The sequence below is a fragment of the Parastagonospora nodorum genome (assembly GCF_000146915.1).
Source record: "Parastagonospora nodorum SN15 chromosome Unknown scaffold_20, whole genome shotgun sequence".
NCBI classification, from domain to species: Eukaryota; Fungi; Ascomycota; class Dothideomycetes; order Pleosporales; family Phaeosphaeriaceae; genus Parastagonospora; species Parastagonospora nodorum.
The window spans coordinates 218,179-236,279 of record NW_001884568.1 but is presented as its reverse complement, the minus strand read 5'-3'; the positions used below and the strand labels follow the sequence as shown (position 1 = coordinate 236,279).

Sequence of the window (18,101 nt, the reverse complement as noted above, 5' to 3'; positions counted from 1 at the left end):
CGCACGCCACTGGTGGCGACGCAGATAGGGCAATGAGCTACGATATTAAGACTGGCGATACGCGATGCTGGACGATGCAGCGGCGAGCAATGCAATGGGCGGCCGGCGGGGCGGCGTTTGAGGGCCGTTAGTGGATGCTGCGTCTAGAAATTACTGGACATAGACCCCAGGCACAGCAAAGCAACGTGGATGGCGGGCGGTGGAGGAGAGGTGATGCAGTGCAAAGGAAACAAGCACCGAGGTGATGGGCAGCACGCGAATTAATGGGTATGCGCGCCGGCGGCGAGTAGTCTTCCAGCAGGAGCGGCCGTCCAGGGCCTTATTATTCTGGACCACCAGGACCTCGTGTCTGGTGGCGCCAGGTCACGAGCAGCTCTAGTATACCCTAGAGACAACCAGGCCGAATCTCGCAAAGGCGGTCTTGCGGGTGGAAAGGAGAGAACAGGCCCCAGATGCAGTGGCCCGACGCAGGCACAGGCACGGCACATGGGCTTTGCGGCTGGCTCACCTCCCTCGATGCTTTGTTTGATGCCCAGCATTGCCCTTGGAAACACACACATCCATATCCCAACACTCCAATTCACTCGCCCTCACCCTCACCTCGCTGCACTCATCTCTCTGCCAGCACTCTGCCTCTTCTCCCTCCCTCAACTCTACCCGCGTTTCATCAAAAGCTTATTAGACCGTTGCGGTAGTCCCTGCTCGTCGCTCGTCGCTGCAAGCGCACGATCTTCGCGCCGAGAGGTCTTGACAGAGCCTCCTTACGGAATAGCTGCCGACTCCTTCACAATTGCGGGGAAGACCCTGAGCCTAACTCCCTGAGCCTCAGCTTCTGAAAGGTCCGAGCGGACCTTTGTTCTGTCCAGTCCAGCCCCAACCTTCACACGGTTCACGGCATCACACCATGGCCTCGCCTCCTGCTCAAGAACGCCCCGACGTGCCGCTCCACGGCGGCTTCACGCGCTTCGAGCTCGAACTCGAGGTACGTACGTCGCTGTCTTGCGTCACGGCCCCTAATTCGTTTCATCAATACGTTAACACGAGCCTAGTTTGTGCAATGCCTCGCGAATCCCGTCTATCTCAATTACCTCGCTACGCAAAAGTACTTTGATAAGCCCGAGTTTGTTGCCTATCTCGACTACCTGCAGTACTTTGCCGAACCCAAGTATATAAAATTTCTCCAGTGCGTACACCGCCTTGTCGCCAGTCACACGCAGGTGTGCTTACTGATGCTCACTTTGCAGTCACCCCGGACCAACGCTACGCGCACTAGAGTTGCTGCAGCAGGAGCGTTTCCGGCAGGACATCATCACACCTGGACTCGCAAACAAGCTGCAGATTGAGGGCCAGAGGAACGCGGTGCCCAGCCAGAAAGACTGAACGCGAGGCTCAGATCTGCGTTCTTGAGAGTAAGACAATCTCGTGTGGCTCGTATGCACGCCGAGTCACGGCGAGTTGCCCAGGTACCGATGCGGTCCTGTTGAAGAGTTACTCCGTAGGTCGTGGCGATCCGGCTGAATGCAGTTTGACTCCCACCACTACCCAAATGACGGGACGTCGTTGAAAATGCACGTGGGAAGGCATGATTCAGGAACATGTCGTCGTTTCAAACTCCGCGCATCGATGACGAAGGACCTGTCAAACAGACATCATCGACAACGGCCAAACATAGTTGCATGAAACTGCATAATTCGACTTGCATCAATGAGATCACCCATGGGCTTTTGATGCTTGAACCATGTCTGATCCTAGCGAGCTTATGAAGTAACAGACCCTGGCAGCCAAAACCTCAGCGAAAGACAGACGTCATCGCCTGTCCTTTTGCTCGATATTTCATTGAGGTATTCGCTTTGGTGACGCTTAGGCTTAGGTCTGGTTGCTTGTGAGATGTCGTCCAATTGTCCTGACGTCTGCCACGTGAGATGCCTCGGTGTATCTTAGGCCCGCGAGTACCCCACGTCGCGGTACCACGCGCAGCACCGACATAGCTCGAGCTACCATCAGGGTACTTTTGCACCACATTCCTTGAAAATTGCCCATCTCCTCAGCTGCCCTCGTGATGCGGACCGTGCCTGAAGCCGAGTGCGCCTGCCTGCTCCCAATTGCTGCAAACCTCACTGACACCCGCCAGGAAGCATTGGCGCCAACTCGATGACTTCCACTCCTTGACCGACTTGAAGATTCACGTATCCTCGCACAAGGAGCCACAGATCACTGCAGGCCTGCGCTCTGTGTGTTGGAAGGTGCGTCCATCGCTCTCTCCTCTGAGATAGACGCTTACCAATAGCAGATCTTCCTCGTCTTCAAAACACTCGATCGATCATCATGGCCTACCCACCTTTCCAACACGCGCAGGTCTTACGAATCCCTTCGAGATCACTATCTGCGTGCGATACGACACCCCGATGAGTTCGACTCGTCTGTGGACCCACTGAGCGAACATGACGAGGTACAAACATCTCTCTTCTGGCTGAGCCTATCTGAACCTATCAGGTACTAAGCCGTGAAAGTCCCCATGGGTAGCCCTTCGAGCCGACGAAGCGCTGCGCGCCGAGATATTCCAAGACATTGAGCGATGCATGCCAGACAATGTCTACTTCCGACAGCCCGGTACACAGGACATGATGTTGGACATACTGTTTGTGTGGTGCAAGATGCATCCAGGCATAGGGTACCGTCAAGGCATGCACGAGATATTGGCACCACTACTCTGGGTCGTGGAGAGAGACGCCGTCGAGCGAACGAGCGCTTCTGGGCAACCAGATCCATTGCTCATGGATATGCTGGACTCCAGCTACATTGAGCACGATTCGCATGCACTGTTCTCGCTCATCATGCAAACAGCCAAGTCTTTCTATGCACCGGCGGAGACAGGCTCGACGACCAAGGATACACCAATGCTTACAAGGAGCTCAAGAATCTTCGACAAGTTCCTGCCGAAGGTCGATCCTGAGCTGTTTGCCCATCTGGTGAAACTTGAAATCGTGCCTCAAATATTTTTATTGTATGATCTCTAAAACTGCTCAAGGACCTTGCTAACAGTAATTAGACGTTGGATAAGACTTCTTTTCGGGCGAGAATTCTCCCTAGACGCCGTATTCGACATGTGGGACGCATTGTTTGCCATTGACTCTACCTTGGAAATTGTCGACATGATCTCGATTGCAATGCTTCTTCGGATACGATGGGACCTCGTGGCAGCCGATACAAACGAAGCCTTTTCCTTGCTCTTGCGGTACCCTGCAGCCGACAGCTCCTGCATATACCCTCATCAAGGATGCCTTATACCTGCGCGACAACCTGACCCCAGAAGGTGGGGCTGAGATCATCTCACGATATGGAAAACAGGCTCCAGCCATTGAACCTGAAGCGCCAACATTCATCCGTGAATCCTCACCGTCCCCATCGCTCTCCTCACATCGAACACGCCGCAGTATAGGTTCACCGATAAGTTTCGTGGGTCAGCAAGGATCAGGCCTCGAAGCTATGCTCCAAGGTGCGGCGAAAAATGTGTTTGAGCGTGGGTCACAGTGGGGTGTTGGGAAAGCTATAAGAGAAGCAGTAGGGGAAGTAAAAAAAAACGTCGAGGCCTATCAGTCTGCAGCAAATTCCGGCCACAGCACACCAAGAGCCGGTGGACGAGAGTTCCGCAAACCAGCACAGTCAGCAACACCCATCAGTTCTCCACGACCGGGCCTGGATCGAAACAATTCTGCAAACGTGGCACGAAAAGTCGAAGGCCTTGAGAAGAGAAATAGGAACTTGGCGAAGATGCTTGAGACGGTGGTTGGTGAGCTTTGGGAGCACCATAGAGAGCGGACCGAAGAGCATAGTACACAAGATGAAGATGCGAAAGGAAAGGAGGCGCTGGAAGCACTGAGTCTTGCCATCGCAAAGGTGCAGTTCGTCCAAGTCTACCTCGAGGACTCATCAATACCACTTCCTGAGGAATCGACAGAGCAGGCGGCGAGTGAGAAGGCTGCAGAAACTCTGGCATTGCCTGCACCAGCAACGCCACTGCCAGACCGTACTCCCAGTACTCCCCGAGTGTCAGTCGACGCACCTTCAGAGCCTGCACCTGCACCAATCTCCGCCCCAGAGTCGATTCACTCACCCGCACCCAGTCCGCGCCCGATGACGCCACCAGTTGTAGCCAAGCCAGCACAACCGCAGCCTAACATGCACCTCTCGCCACGCTCAAGACCACATCTTACCTCCTCAAACTTCTCATGGATGCTAGGCGAGGACTCGGCAACGTCAAACTTTGCATCAGGCACAGCACACTCGACATTTTCGTCAGACGAGAAGAGACGAATGAAAGGTAAAGGGTTCTTGTTCGGCGACGAAGATGAAGATGACAGCAGTATTGTAAAGGACAGCAAGAGAGGCAGTGTCGCCGGCAAGAGCGGGAAGAGCACGAAGAGCAAGCATGTTCCGGAACACGAGGTCGAAGAGGAGATCATCGATCTAGACAACATGGAGAAGAGGGGCGTATTGTAGGACGGTACCGCTGTATGTACGCTTCCTGCACCAGGTTGACTATTGTCTTGTACAGCAGCAACACGTAACATATCTCCGAGGCACAAATCGAGCATTTACAACGCATCCCTCTTGCCGATCAACTTGAGCTAGCATCACGTTCACTGCGGTCAGCGCGGCACGCGAGTGCTTGGATGGTGGCGAACATGCTATGCCTCCAACCCACTTTACCCCACAACCAAACACGTAGGAGGCGTCCCAATGTCTATACCAGCTCCAATCTTATTTGAAGAACATCATGCCATGCCGCTCCGTATGTCAGACGAGCAAAAACAAAGCACAGATAAGCTGACCTCTGCAAAAGCTAACCATTAACATGTAGATAATCGATTTCGTCACCTTGGTATAGCGAGAATTGCTACAAACCGACAACGGACCCCGCCAAGTCGATGCAATATACACATTCTTTCATCCAGCATCCTTCTCAACAACACCTTTCGCGCCTTCCTAAAGTCTAGGAGTAGACCCTCTTCTACTGCAACGCGATTCCCACCCCTCCCAAACTGCATGCAGTAAGCCGCCGCTGGACCCACCCACATCACCCACGAAACTTGCTCAAACAGGGCTAAGCACCTCGGGCGCGCATCCACCATGATACCCTCTATTGGCGGCTAGGCTTCTGGGTGCGGCAATCGGCGCTTCAATTGTCGGCAGCGGTTTGTCACCGGTGGGAGTGGTGGGAGGGATAAATAAGGGTGAGGTGACCCCTCACTTAAAAAGCTACCCCTCTTGTCACAAGATACAAACCACAAACCACCAAAAACTTTTTTTCAAACCACGAATACCGATATATTTATTCATCATGTCTGGCTGCGGAAACTCTAGCTGTGATTGCGGTGGATCCTGCACTTGCGCGCAGGGAAGCTGCACTTGCGGAAAATGTAAGACCATTGTACATACATGCCGTAGTTGAGCACATGCTAAATGTGAGGATAGAAATCCACCCCTCGATACATTACCACCTGTACGATGCGATGAGATCAAATTACACCACGCCCTTTCGACGACATACTCTTTTCGATCGGTTCACACCTTCATTCACTATGCCGGACCTACGATACTTTTGACGAGGAAGCGGGGAGGGAGATATAGTCATACCACACCAGAAATGAAATGAAATCAAGTCGGACAATTATGCATCATGGGGATGATGTGACGCCCACGGTCCAAAGTGTATCCTACTCTATCGACAGTGGAGCGTGTCCTCATGTCCCCAGCCATCTCACCCTCATCTATCTTCAACCTGTGTGCTGCCCTACCTTTGTCCATGCTCCCTCTTCTCTTCTTGCGTCCACAGCCCTCCGATGCACTTGTTGTTTTTGCAGATGCTCGTCCTTCATGACTTCAGCGTAGTCTATGGCCGCGTTGCGCTCTTGCTTGAGGATGTTTTGGCGGCTTGCTTCTTCGTCGGATTCGCATTGCGAGTTTCCCATGGCGTGCCAGGTGGTGATATTTAGGAGGGGGGGGTTGTGCGGACGTGTTGATGAAGGCTTGAGAAGTTTAAATGGGCGTTGCTGGATGGTTTGGGAGATGATACACGCGGTGTACGTAGGGGTCTTCGATAGTATTCACAAGCAACATGTGAATGCGCTCTTCATCTACGAGCAAGTCACAGAGTAGAGTACGATTCACAAGATCTCAATCATTTATTCCAACACCAAAAACCAATGGGGTATCTCATACGCGCGTATTCTCGCGAAAGCAAAAACGCCTTTCCCTTTCAATCCCCACACCATCACTCGACAACTCATAAGCATCTGCGCTTGAGCTACACACCTAGTGAAAGCTCAATTCATCCTCGCTTCCATCGTCGTCGCTATCGTTCACAACACTCTGTCGAACCTTCCACCACAGCTTGCCTGCATTCCTGCTGCTCGTTCGCCGCTTAGCGACGGGGCGGGCTGGTGTGATGCCCAGGTCGTCACGCTCGTCTTCTGCGCCATCGTATGGGGGTAGGGCGCGATGAGGTCTGCCTTTGGAACGTCGACTTGGCAATTTCTTGGGCGATGACAGAGCATTACTGGACGAGGCTTCGCTTTCAGACTCGGAGTCTGGATCATCCCTGGTGCTAGTACTAATGGTGCGCTGTTGGATGCGTGGTAGTCTGCCTCGGGGATGTCTTGCTGCTGGTTTCTCTGGATGAGGCAGTGATTCAGTATCGCTGCTCACGCTGTCCGAATCAGAGTCTGAGTCTTCGCTAGTGCTGGCATCGATGGGGAGCGGCTCGACGTATGTCTTGCGCTGTTGGGTGCGCAAGCCGCTATCGAGAGACGTGCGGGATCGCTGCGTGCGCAGACGCGAGGTGAGCTGCTTGATCTCGTGTGTGCTGCGACGAGATCGTCTCGGACCGTCCTGGATTTCTTCTGGGAGATCTGGATAGAATGTGATGGGTGTGTCGGGTGGCGTCAGTTTGGTACGTTTAACTAGTACCATGGGAGACGGAGCACGTTGGCGTTTGCCAAGTGATGTGACTGAGAGACGCGGTACCTTCTTGATGGGTGATGACTGTGCTGGCAGGTCGTCGTCTTCGTCGGCATCTAAGGCCGTAGTGTCCCATATAGCGCTATCGTCTGGTAAAGCATCCTCATCATCAGACTGTGCTGGTGTTGGTAGCAGCTCGAGAACTGTCATGGGCTTGCGAGCCATGCGCTTGACACCAGGCGTACACGCGACCCACTCGCCGATTCCCTCTTCCCATCTGAACCCTCCTCCAGCTGATGACGGGGAATCATGCTTCTGTGGTGAAGGGACGATGACTAGCTGGCCTTGGGTGCGCATCTTCTGCTCGATGATGCGGGCATAGGTATGGTGCTCTGATACGCCCATGTCCTGAGCAAATTCCACTGCTGACTCGAGGGCAAGGCGCTTAAGCGTCCAGAGTTTGTGAGGCAAGCGATAGCCTGAGAGCGATAGCAAAGCCTGAACAAGTCGCTGTAGTTGATCGAAACCATCGTCCTTCCAGATTCGGCCAGTGCCACGAGCTACAGATGATACCAGCGCAGGAAGGCCGCCGAGAATAGATGCTATGTTGATGCCGTTCGACGCGTATTGAGCAGTCAGCCAATTGAGCCCGTGGACAAGGCCAGAGAGTTCGAGCGACACAGTACTAGCTTCTACTGGGCACTTATCGAGATGAACGAGAAAGGATGCGAATATGGTCCAGGTTGCTCGTTGCAAGAATGTCTGCGCATCATCCTGGTGTGCTTCCAGAAGCTGGACTTCAGATCTGATATTACTCCGGCTCAACATGACTATTACGACAGCATCGAGCATCCAAGTTACTCTCCTTGCGATACTGCGTCCTGCGTCATCATCACGGCTGTTATTAACAAGCGCGATACTGCACATGACCGTCAATAAGCTCGAGTAGGTGGTGCTCAGTGCGAGTCGAAGCTCTTCTCTCGACGAGGGCACGAAGCGCCTGACGCTGGTTGTCTCGTCGGCCAGGAGTCGTTCATCGGGCAGGCCCATACCAGCGAGGGTGACGATTTCGAAAAAGCGGTAAGCATGTGCTATCGTCCGGTGATCGTTGCTCGAAGTGCTCCGGACCACTCTATCCCAGACTGGTCGCATGCACTCGGTGGCCAACCATTCTAGTGGCAGGAGCTCGTGCGCGATCATATGCTCCAGAAGGTCAAACAGCAATCTGTGTCGTCCGGTGTGGTCGACAAAGCTCTTTACTGCATAAAGATATGGCGATCTCTGTGCGTCGAAAAGGTCTGCTTTGATGTTGATGGGTATTGATGGTGCCTCGATTAACGGCAGGTAGGCGAGAAGGAGACGCTCGGCCTCGTCCCATGCGGAGACCCTGACGCAGTGGGTGACTAACATCGACATGCTGTCGAGCCCGACAATCTCGTCTGTGATAGCATCGCACAATAACGACGTCGCATGGGCTCGAAGAACCTGCTTGAAGGGACGCCATCCATTTCCTGGCCGCTGCTCGAATTGATTTTCAAGATGTTCGTAGATCTCGCCTCCAATGTCCCGCTCCTCATCCTCATCCTCTTGTTCTCGGTCCAGCTTTGCAAAATGCTCCTCGAGCTCGATATATGCAGGCAGTCTTCGCAGACACGCGGCCATCAAGGAACGTGTCCCCTTCCAACACTTCTCATCGCCGTCGGTCGTCGCTTGGAGAACGTTGGCGTAGGCCTCGGATACACCCTGAACAAGTTTGCGAAGGTCCCCAGGAAGCTGTGTCCAGTCGATGTTGACTTGGAGGGGGCCCCGATTCTTGCCGTGCTTCTTCAATGGCGAGTTCTGAACGTGTGGACTGCTGTGTAGCTGGCTGCTCATTCGAGCCACCAGAGGGGTGAACGCGATCTCCCCGGGACGGGTTACACGAGTAAGCCCTGCACTGTCTCGCTGGAGACATGCTTCTTTCCTTGCCCCTCGGCCTCCATATGTCTTTTTGCTGCCCCTTCCTGTCGGCTTCCCGTCCGGTCTCCAGTCCGGATCTCTAGCCTTCTCGAAGCCTCGAGGCTTTTGCGCCGGCCGGGTAAAGTTTGTGGTCTTTCGTGGGGAGCACTTCGTCGCGAAGGCTGTAGATGCGCTGCGTGTGTCTATACCTGCGGAACGTGGGCGCTCGAATTCAGCTCGAAGCTTCGCGAGCTTGGATGAGATGGGTCGAAGGAGGCGGTTGCATCGTGAAGTAGTCCAGGGGAGCTCATCGGCCATGGCTTGTCGTAAATATATGAATCAATACATAAGGTTTGTATCGTATGCAATGCTAATTGGTGCTCATGAAATATGGTATTGCGACGTCGAGGCTATGCTGTCGTCGTCATGCCGAATGTTCTTTGGTGTTTGTTGCCAAACATCGGCCATCGGCGTTGAGGGCCTTGGCGCGTTCTGGAACGCTAACCATATCGCGACACGAGCTTTCACCACAACCTGCATCTTTGCCATTGCTCTGCCCTGGCTATCGCAACATGCTGTATATGCAAACACGTTTATTGAGTGCAGTGCTACCTGTTGCAATTACATGGCTGCCGTAGTGCTTGTGTGCGCGACATGATCAATTTCGAAGAAGAGAATTACTCCATTGACCCTTGTGCTCATGGAAGAGCTTGAAAAGTCTGGCGCCATTGTTCCTCAACGGTTGAGGTTGTTACGTTTTGCGGCCTCTTTGACGGCCCTTCGACACCCTGCAGTGTTGTTGCGGCGCGTACACGAGTAAGCTTACTATGCCGGACCTTGGTCCAGAATCGAGTAGGGACCCGAGATTCTGGCACTCTCTCCGAATAGCAACTCCGCTGACACCCCTGATGCTGTAGAAGTTCTGAACATAGAATATACGAGTCCTTCATCTCAGACGCCCCAAATAGTCATCAGCGTGCATTCCTCCCTAACAAACAGGCGTGCAATCTTTCGCACCAAGCAAACATGCACAAACCGAACGGACTCAACCTTGCAGAACTGTCGACACTCTTCCTTACAGAACACAATATCGTCATCGCGTGTTAGCGGATCACCAACGCAGGAACTCCCGCAACGAAGGTTCTGACCTGCGCTGCGCCGCCGGGCTACATAACTGGCTGGTTAAGCGAGATAGCGAACGTCGCAGGTACTGTAGGTGATTTGATGCCGCGGATCGAAAAACACATCGGGCAACGCATCGCCGCCACTAGAAGTCGTGGCAGGCGGTGCAATTATTGCCCAGGGACATCGCTGATCTTGGCTGTATGATGAAGATTACGTCGGAGTTTGGTCCTTAGTTGGCCTGCTCCGTATCCCATCGTGTAATCATTCCAAGCGCCCAGATGGCGTTTCGTAGTGCTCACTCGTCAGCTTTATTGCAAGCACATGATTGACATCGGGCTGAACGATAACGAGCAATCAACATACGATAAGAGTTCTGCGAAACGCTGGGCTGTTGAGCGGGTTTCGAGACCCTGGATCTTCCCAGTGGACATGAAGAGTCCTCATTTGCTTGAAACGTCGGTTATTCTGTCAGCGGCTCGCGAAGTTTGTAGGGATGCACAACACTGGTATTCGGGTCGCCTTGCTTCGAACTGCGTGCGGAGTAGGCTACACAAGTGTAGAGATGTTGAAGATTGGTGCGTAAGTTATCGGGTGGCGAAGATGGAATCTTGCATGCTGCATGCAGCGAACGGAGCTATCGATTAGAATTGCGACATCCTGTCGAGACCATTGGAGGGATTCCCTATGTTCTTAGAGTGTTTGTTTGTTGTTGAATTTCCGCATGCATGTCTCAATGCTGTAACCACAGAATTTGATGGAATGAGCCTACCGGCGCCCAGCAACCGCAGCAGCAGCTCTCGACCGCTCTGTCATTTCTTCAAGGCAACATCCGGCCAACATGTTGTCTGCCGTGAGGCGTGCACAGGCTAAAGCGGGAATGAGGTTCTGTGGCCGGGATAGATGCATCCTGGGATGCTCTGTCAAGTCTGCAGCGGAAGGCGAAGTGGCTTGGTGCGAGAAGAAGCCGTGGAACATCTCTGCGCTCTCGATCCCTGGCATTGAAGTTGGGTTGTGAGGTACTCAGTATGCAACAAGAAGCGCGCCACGGTGGCTTGGTGGCAGTCATAAGAGCGAAGGTTCCATGCGCATCTACGTCTCGCAAGGCGGGTGGTACCACAAAGGCCTAGAATGGTGGCGGCAATGCGTCATCTGCCAGGCGAAATCACGAGAGCATGGCCTAGATTTTGTTTTGAGCCTGAGACGCTGCATGGCTTCCCCAGACTGTCAATGCCAACCCGAGCTTGGCCGTGTTTGCATTGAATTGATGTTTGCATTGCAAACAGGCGTTGCTCTGAGACAGACTGCTCCCTTGAGATCTTGACAGCTGAGTAACATGGACTTGACAGGTCAGATTGCGACTGAAACACAGGCTCAAAGCAGCATTGGCAGCGTCAGCCCACACCAATCGACCTGTTTCCCGTGCAGGATGGCCTGGTCCGAAGGGGTTGCTTGAAAAAGCATGGCCGCTGTCAGGAGCATGTGTCTGCTTCATGTAGAGAGGAGGAAGCAAAGTTTGCAAAGGCTATCCATGGCAACAGCGATACACGGCATTGAAGGTCGGAGGCGCCCGCTCTCAATCGTCCACCAATGCACTCGGAAAACAGAGCGTACCGCACGTAGTGGGATTCGGGCCGTTGAAAGAAGTCCGAGGTGCTGCAGTGCTGTGCAAGGAGTCTGCCTGGCGTGGAGGCGCTCTGTACATTGATGCGTGCGCAAATGACGGGAGGGCCACCGCTTTCTGGGGCAGTGAGTGCGGAAACGGCCTGTCTGTTCCACGATACGGGAGGGAACGTTGCAGGGCGGTGGGGACGCGGGCGGTTCATCAGTACAGTGCGCGACGGTTTTCCATGAATCACAGTGAGCGTCGCAATGTCGAGGTCAGTAGGTGCCATGACGCACTCGGCAGGCTCGCAGTGAGGACGATGATTCGGAGCGATGAAACGACAATTCCGCAAAGACGTGCGGGTGGCTTACGCACTGTCGTTTCAACTTCCGAGGGCATGGACTAATCGCAGGCGGTGCCGTGCATGACTTCTGGGGCCAAGTCCCTGTCTAGTGCGGCCAGGGGGGCTGGCCAATCCTGCAGCCGCCAGTCGTACCACAGCCCGTTTACAATCAAACCAAACCTCCGCCTGTCTCCCTTTCCTATCCACTTGGCCCACGTTAGCATACATTTGCTCTCGTTCCTCGCACACTCATTCACTGCAGTCATTCCTTGAGCGCCGCTTCTCTTCTTTTCGCGTTTCTGTCGCCGCGTGCCAGTCTCGCTTGCCAACCGGCTTGTTGCAATATATCCCCTGGCTGAGATAAACCACATAAGGACCTATCGCCGCATCCCGAATCTTCCGCATCCGGCTGCATTCTCTGTCACCTGCACGACGACGCTACCCTTGCTTTGCCTTCCAGATTAACACGCCTCCTCAGACCGGAGACGAAGGCTGGCGAGACTGCCTCCGACGTCAATTGCGCTTGCATTGCGCCTGCCGGTAGCCCTTGTGTCCCCGTCCTGCATCCAGTCGCCTAGGGTAGTTCAATTTGCCTGAGTGAGGCCTGGTCACGACGCACATACACATCGATCCAAGGAAAACGCCGCCCACGCTAGTCTTTACGAATCCAGACCGATTGTTCTCGTTCGTCACTGTGCCGATTCTGTCGTTTGCTGGTCAAGACAGGATACCTCGCTACATATCGCGAGCCCCCACCCGCATAGCGCACACGACTACCCCGGACTCTTTCAGATCATCATTCAGACCGCCCCTCTGCGGTACTTAGGGTCTCTCCCTTGGACTACTAGTCAATCTTGCTCCACCTCTTACCTCCAGTCCAAACTTCACAATGACTTTCTCTCAGACCATGGGAGGTCTTGCCAAGCGTGCAGGAGGAGGACATGACGAGGACCCAACCGCTGGCCTAGAGAACGTCGACGTACAGCGCTACCTCGGTCACATCTGGTGGGCGATCGTCCTAGTATTCGCCCTCTATCAGGCCGTTCTCTTCTTTGCACGATACATCCGAACAGTGACCTGCTTGGGAAACGAGACTCAAAGATATTTCGCCATCCCCAACTACTACTACGCCAGATTCAAGAAGTCATGTCTGGACGCTCCATTGTTCCGCACCCGCCACCACCGAGAGTTCAAACTGTCATCCGCCATTGGTGTTGGCACTCTCCCCAGTCGTCTCCAAACCTTCTTCCTCGTGGGTTACTTGGCCGTCAACATCGGTTTCTGTGTCTGGAGGATCGACTACAGCAGCTTTTCCTCAGGTGCTGGTGAGCTCCTCAGCCGCTCTGGTATCATGGCAGTGATCAACATGATTCCCCTTTTCCTGCTAGCTGGGCGCAACAACCCAATCATTACGCTCACTGGCATTTCCTTTGACACCATGAACCTAATTCACCGTTGGTTTGGACGCATCGTCGTTCTCGAGGCCGTTGCCCACACGGTCTGCTGGATGGCAAACAAAGTACATACCAGTAAGTCTGTCCACGCAGATCTCGAACGTACACTAACGAAAATTCAGAGGGCTGGGCCGTTGTTCAAAAGTCAATTACTGGAAGCGAATTCATCATGACCCGGCTTCATCGTGAGTCCACCTAGGGACATGCCCAAGATTGATAGCTAATATTGGCCAGGGAACTTGTGCCTTCGTCTTCCTACTGATTCAATCGCCATCACCTGTTCGTCACTCGTTCTACGAGGTCTTTCTGCACGGTCACATTGCTGGCGCCGCACTTGCGCTTGGTGCCGTGTGGGTGCATCTGAAGGAGCGTCCCCAGCAGTTCATGCTGTACGGTGTGCTTGCTCTTTGGGTCATGGAGCGCACGATCCGCCTCGTTCGCCTTATCCTACGCAACGTTGGAAGTGGTGGCACCCAGGCTGACGTCGAGGTTCTGCCCGGCGACGCGCTTCGCGTCACTGTACGCATGGCTCGCCCGTGGACATTCCGCCCAGGACAGCACGCCTACCTCTACATGCCCTCTGTCGGCCTTTGGACCAACCACCCGTTCTCTGTCGCGTGGAGCGAGGAAGAGGATGACCTCAGCGTTAGCTCGTCCATCGCTGATGAGAAAGGCCTACCCATGAATCGTCAAGATATCCTTGAGCACAGCAAGACAAGCATGTCATTTATCATTCGTCGACGAACTGGATTTACCGACAAGCTTTTCAAGAAGGCAGATCTATCTGCTGCCGGCAGATTCTCCACCTCGGCATTCGTTGAGGGTCCATATGGTAAGTGCCGGAGATCTTCTTACCCCATGTTTCCTCAATCTACTTCGTAGATTAATCTATGTCCACCCATGCTAACACAATGACATAGGCGGCGAAGATCTCAGCTCCTATGGCACAGTTATGCTCTGGGCTGCTGGTATTGGTATCACTCACCAAGTTCCCCACGTGCGCGACATCGTTGCCGGTTACGCAAATGGCACCGTTGCCACTCGTCGCCTTACCCTTGTCTGGATCATTCAATCGCCTGAACACCTCGAGTGGATTCGAACATGGATGACGCAGATCCTCGCCATGCCCCGCCGTCGCGAGATTCTCAAGATCCTGCTTTTCGTGACCCGCCCCCGCCGGCAAGGAGAGATCCACTCTCCATCATCAAGCGTGCAGATGTTCCCCGGTCGACCGAACGTTCAAAGCCTTGTCGACCAAGAGATGCAAGAAGGCATTGGTGCGGCCTGTGTCAGCACTTGTGGTACTGGCGGACTGGCTGATGAGCTCCGCCGCGCCGTCCGCAACCGCGAACTCCAATGGAATGTTGACTTCCGTGAGGAGTCCTTCTCATGGTAGAAGCCTCCTTTCTATACTTTTCCGGTCTGTCTCTTCGGTATACCCTCATCACGAACCAGTTCCTCGACGTCAGTGTCATCTGTCTCCCGCCATCTCATCAGATCTTGTCAATATGGTTGAATCTGATGGGAACATTTGCTCCTTCCTTGTACACATTACCTCTTCTTTTCGTACGACATAGTTCGTCCTCTTATCTTACACTCCTTGCATATTTTGGCGGCACGAAGACAAAATCACCTGAACGGATGAAAGGCACTTAGGTAGTAAGTGACCCATCATGGGCACTTGAATACAAATGCCATGTGTTAAAAGAATCATTCCTTTTTCGGTCGAATGACGGTGTCGCGGTGCTCTGGCACGAGCTAGTGTCTATTGTATATACTTGGTACTGTCTACATGACAACATGATGATCAACAGCTATGTCTTCAACCAGTCTTCTCTCTGTCTCTGCTATCCCGTGCATCCCCTCGTCGGCATCCTCAAAATCACAGTGCATCCTCACTCGATCAAAGTTCTCAATCATCATTGCGCCATTGAAACGCTGACATCGCCATGCCCGCAGTCAGTGGCGCACACAACCTTCCGCCCCCACGAACCTTTCGCATCAAGGAGCAAAGACTACATCATACACACCATACCTCCAGGACTTCTGCAAGACGCAAGATCCAGCATGCTATGAAACACGGCAACGGCCCGCCTCAGCACACCGTCGATCCCTCGAACGCTCACGCACTTCCAACCAGTCAAAGACCTCCGCACATCACTTTTTCACGGCTCAGCCGTTGATTAGCAGCTGTTGAGATGCACTACGTCTTCCCGCCTGCCGTGAAGATCTCACCGCTTGTTTCGGGGACGCTCGATCTCGCCGTGTGTTGCGCGTCTCTCTTGAGCAGGCGTCGTAAGCACTGGATCTCGGAGTTTGTGAGGAGATCCGGTGTGCATGCATGAGGCGGGTTGGTGCATAGGGTAAATGGAAGAGAAGAGAGAGAGGTGTGCGTGTTGGTCAAATGAGTGGAATGGGTTGGAGAGGGAGGATGGGGAGGGTGGTGAGGAGTGCGAGTAGTGAAGGGTAGGAGTGTTTTTGTGTAACGTCAGATTTGAAGATGCGATGTTAATGTTTTGTAGATTAATTCTCAGCATAGTGTAGGAGACCTTTTGCACAGGAGTCAACGTATTCACTTGATCAGAACATGAACACAATCTCAGTTCCACAATCTCTCATTTTCATGTTTCTATTACCAGACGCCCACAGCGTTTCCGAACACATCTACTCCCACGCAATTCCCTCATCTCTTCCAGCAAAGCCAACCCCGACAAACTTGCTCATCCTACAGACTATCTCCTTGGGTCGTAGTATACGGCCGCAGCGACTTGCACTGCGCCCAACGAGCCTCCCCAACACACAGCTCCAAATATCGACCACCACACCGTTGTTGGCACATGCGCAAGCGTTGCAGACAAACGGGAAAACTTCCGCCTCCGCCTCCACATCCATGTGATGACGAGAAGAAATGAGAGTCGAACGGCATCAGCTCCGGATCGCCCTGCATTATACCTGTCCTTGTGATAACACACAAACGGCTGATTCAAGCCGCCAACGACGTGCATTATCTTGCTCGTACGCCACGCTACCTTCCCGTATGGGTCTTGCTGCAGCAGAGGATTTATAAGAGTTTGTCATTCACGATCGCATGTGAAATTAGGCTTTTTACCCCCAGCGTCACCCGCACGCTGGCTTGCCGGGACAACCGAGCCAGTCAGGGAGAGACATGGGAGTATACACAGCCGAGCCAGTGAAAGTCTGACATGGCAATATAACCCACATGCTAACTGCCAATGGAAAGTATCAAAATCAAGGAATTATTAAATGAAAAGTGACACTTGTTCGGTACTTTGGCCGTGCGTGCGCAAACGAGCTGTGTCTTTGTGGAGTGCAGTTCGTATACATGAACGCGTTGGTTTACCTGGTTCGAACGAATATGGGTACCGAGTGCGCCGAGAACGAGGGGAGTTTTGATTCAGGGTTTGTGGGGTACATAGATGAGAGAGCACGCGGTATATGTTGTGGCGTATGCAGTATGACTACTGTGCGATATATTGGGGTACATGTGAAGGGCTTTGGGCATCGTGGCTATGCTGGAGAAAGTGAGAGAGTATTGGAATGGGATGGGATGCAAAGCTGCGGTGGGTACGAAGTGAATTGGGCGCGTGATCGTTGCGCTTTGAGATTATGCAGGAAGGAAGATAGTGAGAGTATTGGAATATTGGGTGGTCGGCTTGAAGTATGGATTTGGCATGTGATTGCTGGTAGCGAAGATGCAAGACCGTTGGAGGCGGCGCATGACTCGATTCAAGCAAAGGCACTCATGCGACTGCTCCCTATCATGCTATGGCCTCTGGACTAGTCGATGTAGCCGCATCCTCAATCGCAAGGCGGTCTTGTATACCCTGCCAGCCCTTGAGTACGACATCAGCCATGACGCTATTCCTGCCGCCCAGCTTCCGGACTGCCTCTTCGACTGGCACAAGATGACTCTCGTATGTCTGCTCTTCCTCATCGACGCCCGTGCCCTCGTGATGCAACGGCTCGTAGGACTCGGGCTCAAGCTTGATACGCTCGCGAAGAGACAGGTTTCGAGGAAAGGCTGGCGGGGGTTTGTATGCTGCGCCTACTTCTGTCTCGAGCTCTGTCTCCAGGTGGGGAGGCAGAGTCTCGGCGATGTACCAATACAACACATACTGCCTAGTTCCGAGAGGCATGAGCTGCATCCAGACGGGTTCAGCGGTCATGGGCTGTGCGTGGACGCGCGGGTGTGCTTGCGGCTGGCGATGTTGGGTGGGCAGTGGGAGAAGACGGTTGCGGTAGCCGCTCTAGAACAAATCTGTCAGCGTCATGGAACTAGTATGGTATGAAAGAATGCACCAACCTCTTCGTATCCTTCGCGCTCTGCACCTGGTCCGCTCTCCTCGCCAGCATCTCGGCGGCCCTTGGGGAGGAAGTAGTACTTAGCACCACGTCGGTCTACAGCGCTGCAAATCACGACTCTACTAGTCGCAAGATGGAAAATGGCTACGCCGCCGCCGACTACGAACTTGTCGCCAGGATACTGGGCAATGAGTGGCGTGAATACACGTGGGTCGTCAGCCATGATAGATGGTTGAGCTCTGGTGTTCCGTCAATCTAGACAGTTGACTCGAGAAGCAAAGCTTTTGCGAGCTCAAGTGATGAAGTTATACAGGTCAGGCGGGTTATGCGAACGGGGACGATGCGCTGTTAGTGC

At 53.5% G+C, this 18,101-nt stretch overlaps 7 protein-coding genes across 7 annotated transcripts, besides 2 other annotated features; 3 read left to right on the top strand and 4 right to left on the bottom strand.

The window, feature by feature from the left end:
* Positions 1-904: 904 nt before the first annotated feature.
* SNOG_11707 (hypothetical protein) lies at positions 905-1,380 on the top strand (the record flags this gene model as incomplete). Its single annotated transcript, XM_001801895.1, has 3 exons — positions 905-982; positions 1,050-1,183; positions 1,245-1,380. The coding sequence occupies 3 exons, from the start codon at positions 905-907 to the stop codon at positions 1,378-1,380; spliced, it is 348 nt and encodes a 115-aa protein (XP_001801947.1).
* Positions 1,381-2,059: 679 nt separating this feature from the next.
* On the top strand, positions 2,060-4,500 carry SNOG_11706 (hypothetical protein; the record flags this gene model as incomplete). Its single annotated transcript, XM_001801894.1, has 4 exons — positions 2,060-2,082; positions 2,132-2,243; positions 2,511-2,949; positions 3,254-4,500. 4 exons carry the CDS (start codon positions 2,060-2,062, stop codon positions 4,498-4,500), a joined length of 1,821 nt encoding a protein of 606 aa, XP_001801946.1.
* Positions 4,501-5,341: 841 nt separating this feature from the next.
* Positions 5,342-5,420: a sequence feature (Short protein (SNOG_20127, EDP89813.1) was converted to a misc_feature.).
* Positions 5,421-5,475: 55 nt separating this feature from the next.
* Positions 5,476-5,477: a sequence feature (Short protein (SNOG_20127, EDP89813.1) was converted to a misc_feature.).
* A 194-nt stretch (positions 5,478-5,671) lies between these two features.
* SNOG_11705 (hypothetical protein) lies at positions 5,672-5,972 on the bottom strand (the record flags this gene model as incomplete). Its single annotated transcript, XM_001801892.1, has 2 exons — positions 5,672-5,722; positions 5,799-5,972. 2 exons carry the CDS (start codon positions 5,970-5,972, stop codon positions 5,672-5,674), a joined length of 225 nt encoding a protein of 74 aa, XP_001801944.1.
* Positions 5,973-6,315: 343 nt separating this feature from the next.
* On the bottom strand, positions 6,316-9,216 carry SNOG_11704 (hypothetical protein; the record flags this gene model as incomplete). Its single annotated transcript, XM_001801891.1, has 1 exon — positions 6,316-9,216. One exon carries the CDS (start codon positions 9,214-9,216, stop codon positions 6,316-6,318), a length of 2,901 nt encoding a protein of 966 aa, XP_001801943.1.
* Positions 9,217-11,394: 2,178 nt separating this feature from the next.
* SNOG_11703 (hypothetical protein) lies at positions 11,395-11,915 on the bottom strand (the record flags this gene model as incomplete). Its single annotated transcript, XM_001801890.1, has 2 exons — positions 11,395-11,506; positions 11,635-11,915. 2 exons carry the CDS (start codon positions 11,913-11,915, stop codon positions 11,395-11,397), a joined length of 393 nt encoding a protein of 130 aa, XP_001801942.1.
* Positions 11,916-12,858: 943 nt separating this feature from the next.
* SNOG_11702 (hypothetical protein) lies at positions 12,859-14,819 on the top strand (the record flags this gene model as incomplete). Its single annotated transcript, XM_001801889.1, has 3 exons — positions 12,859-13,525; positions 13,644-14,255; positions 14,344-14,819. 3 exons carry the CDS (start codon positions 12,859-12,861, stop codon positions 14,817-14,819), a joined length of 1,755 nt encoding a protein of 584 aa, XP_001801941.1.
* Positions 14,820-17,202: 2,383 nt separating this feature from the next.
* On the bottom strand, positions 17,203-17,969 carry SNOG_11701 (hypothetical protein; the record flags this gene model as incomplete). Its single annotated transcript, XM_001801888.1, has 2 exons — positions 17,203-17,691; positions 17,748-17,969. 2 exons carry the CDS (start codon positions 17,967-17,969, stop codon positions 17,203-17,205), a joined length of 711 nt encoding a protein of 236 aa, XP_001801940.1.
* Positions 17,970-18,101: the final 132 nt, after the last annotated feature.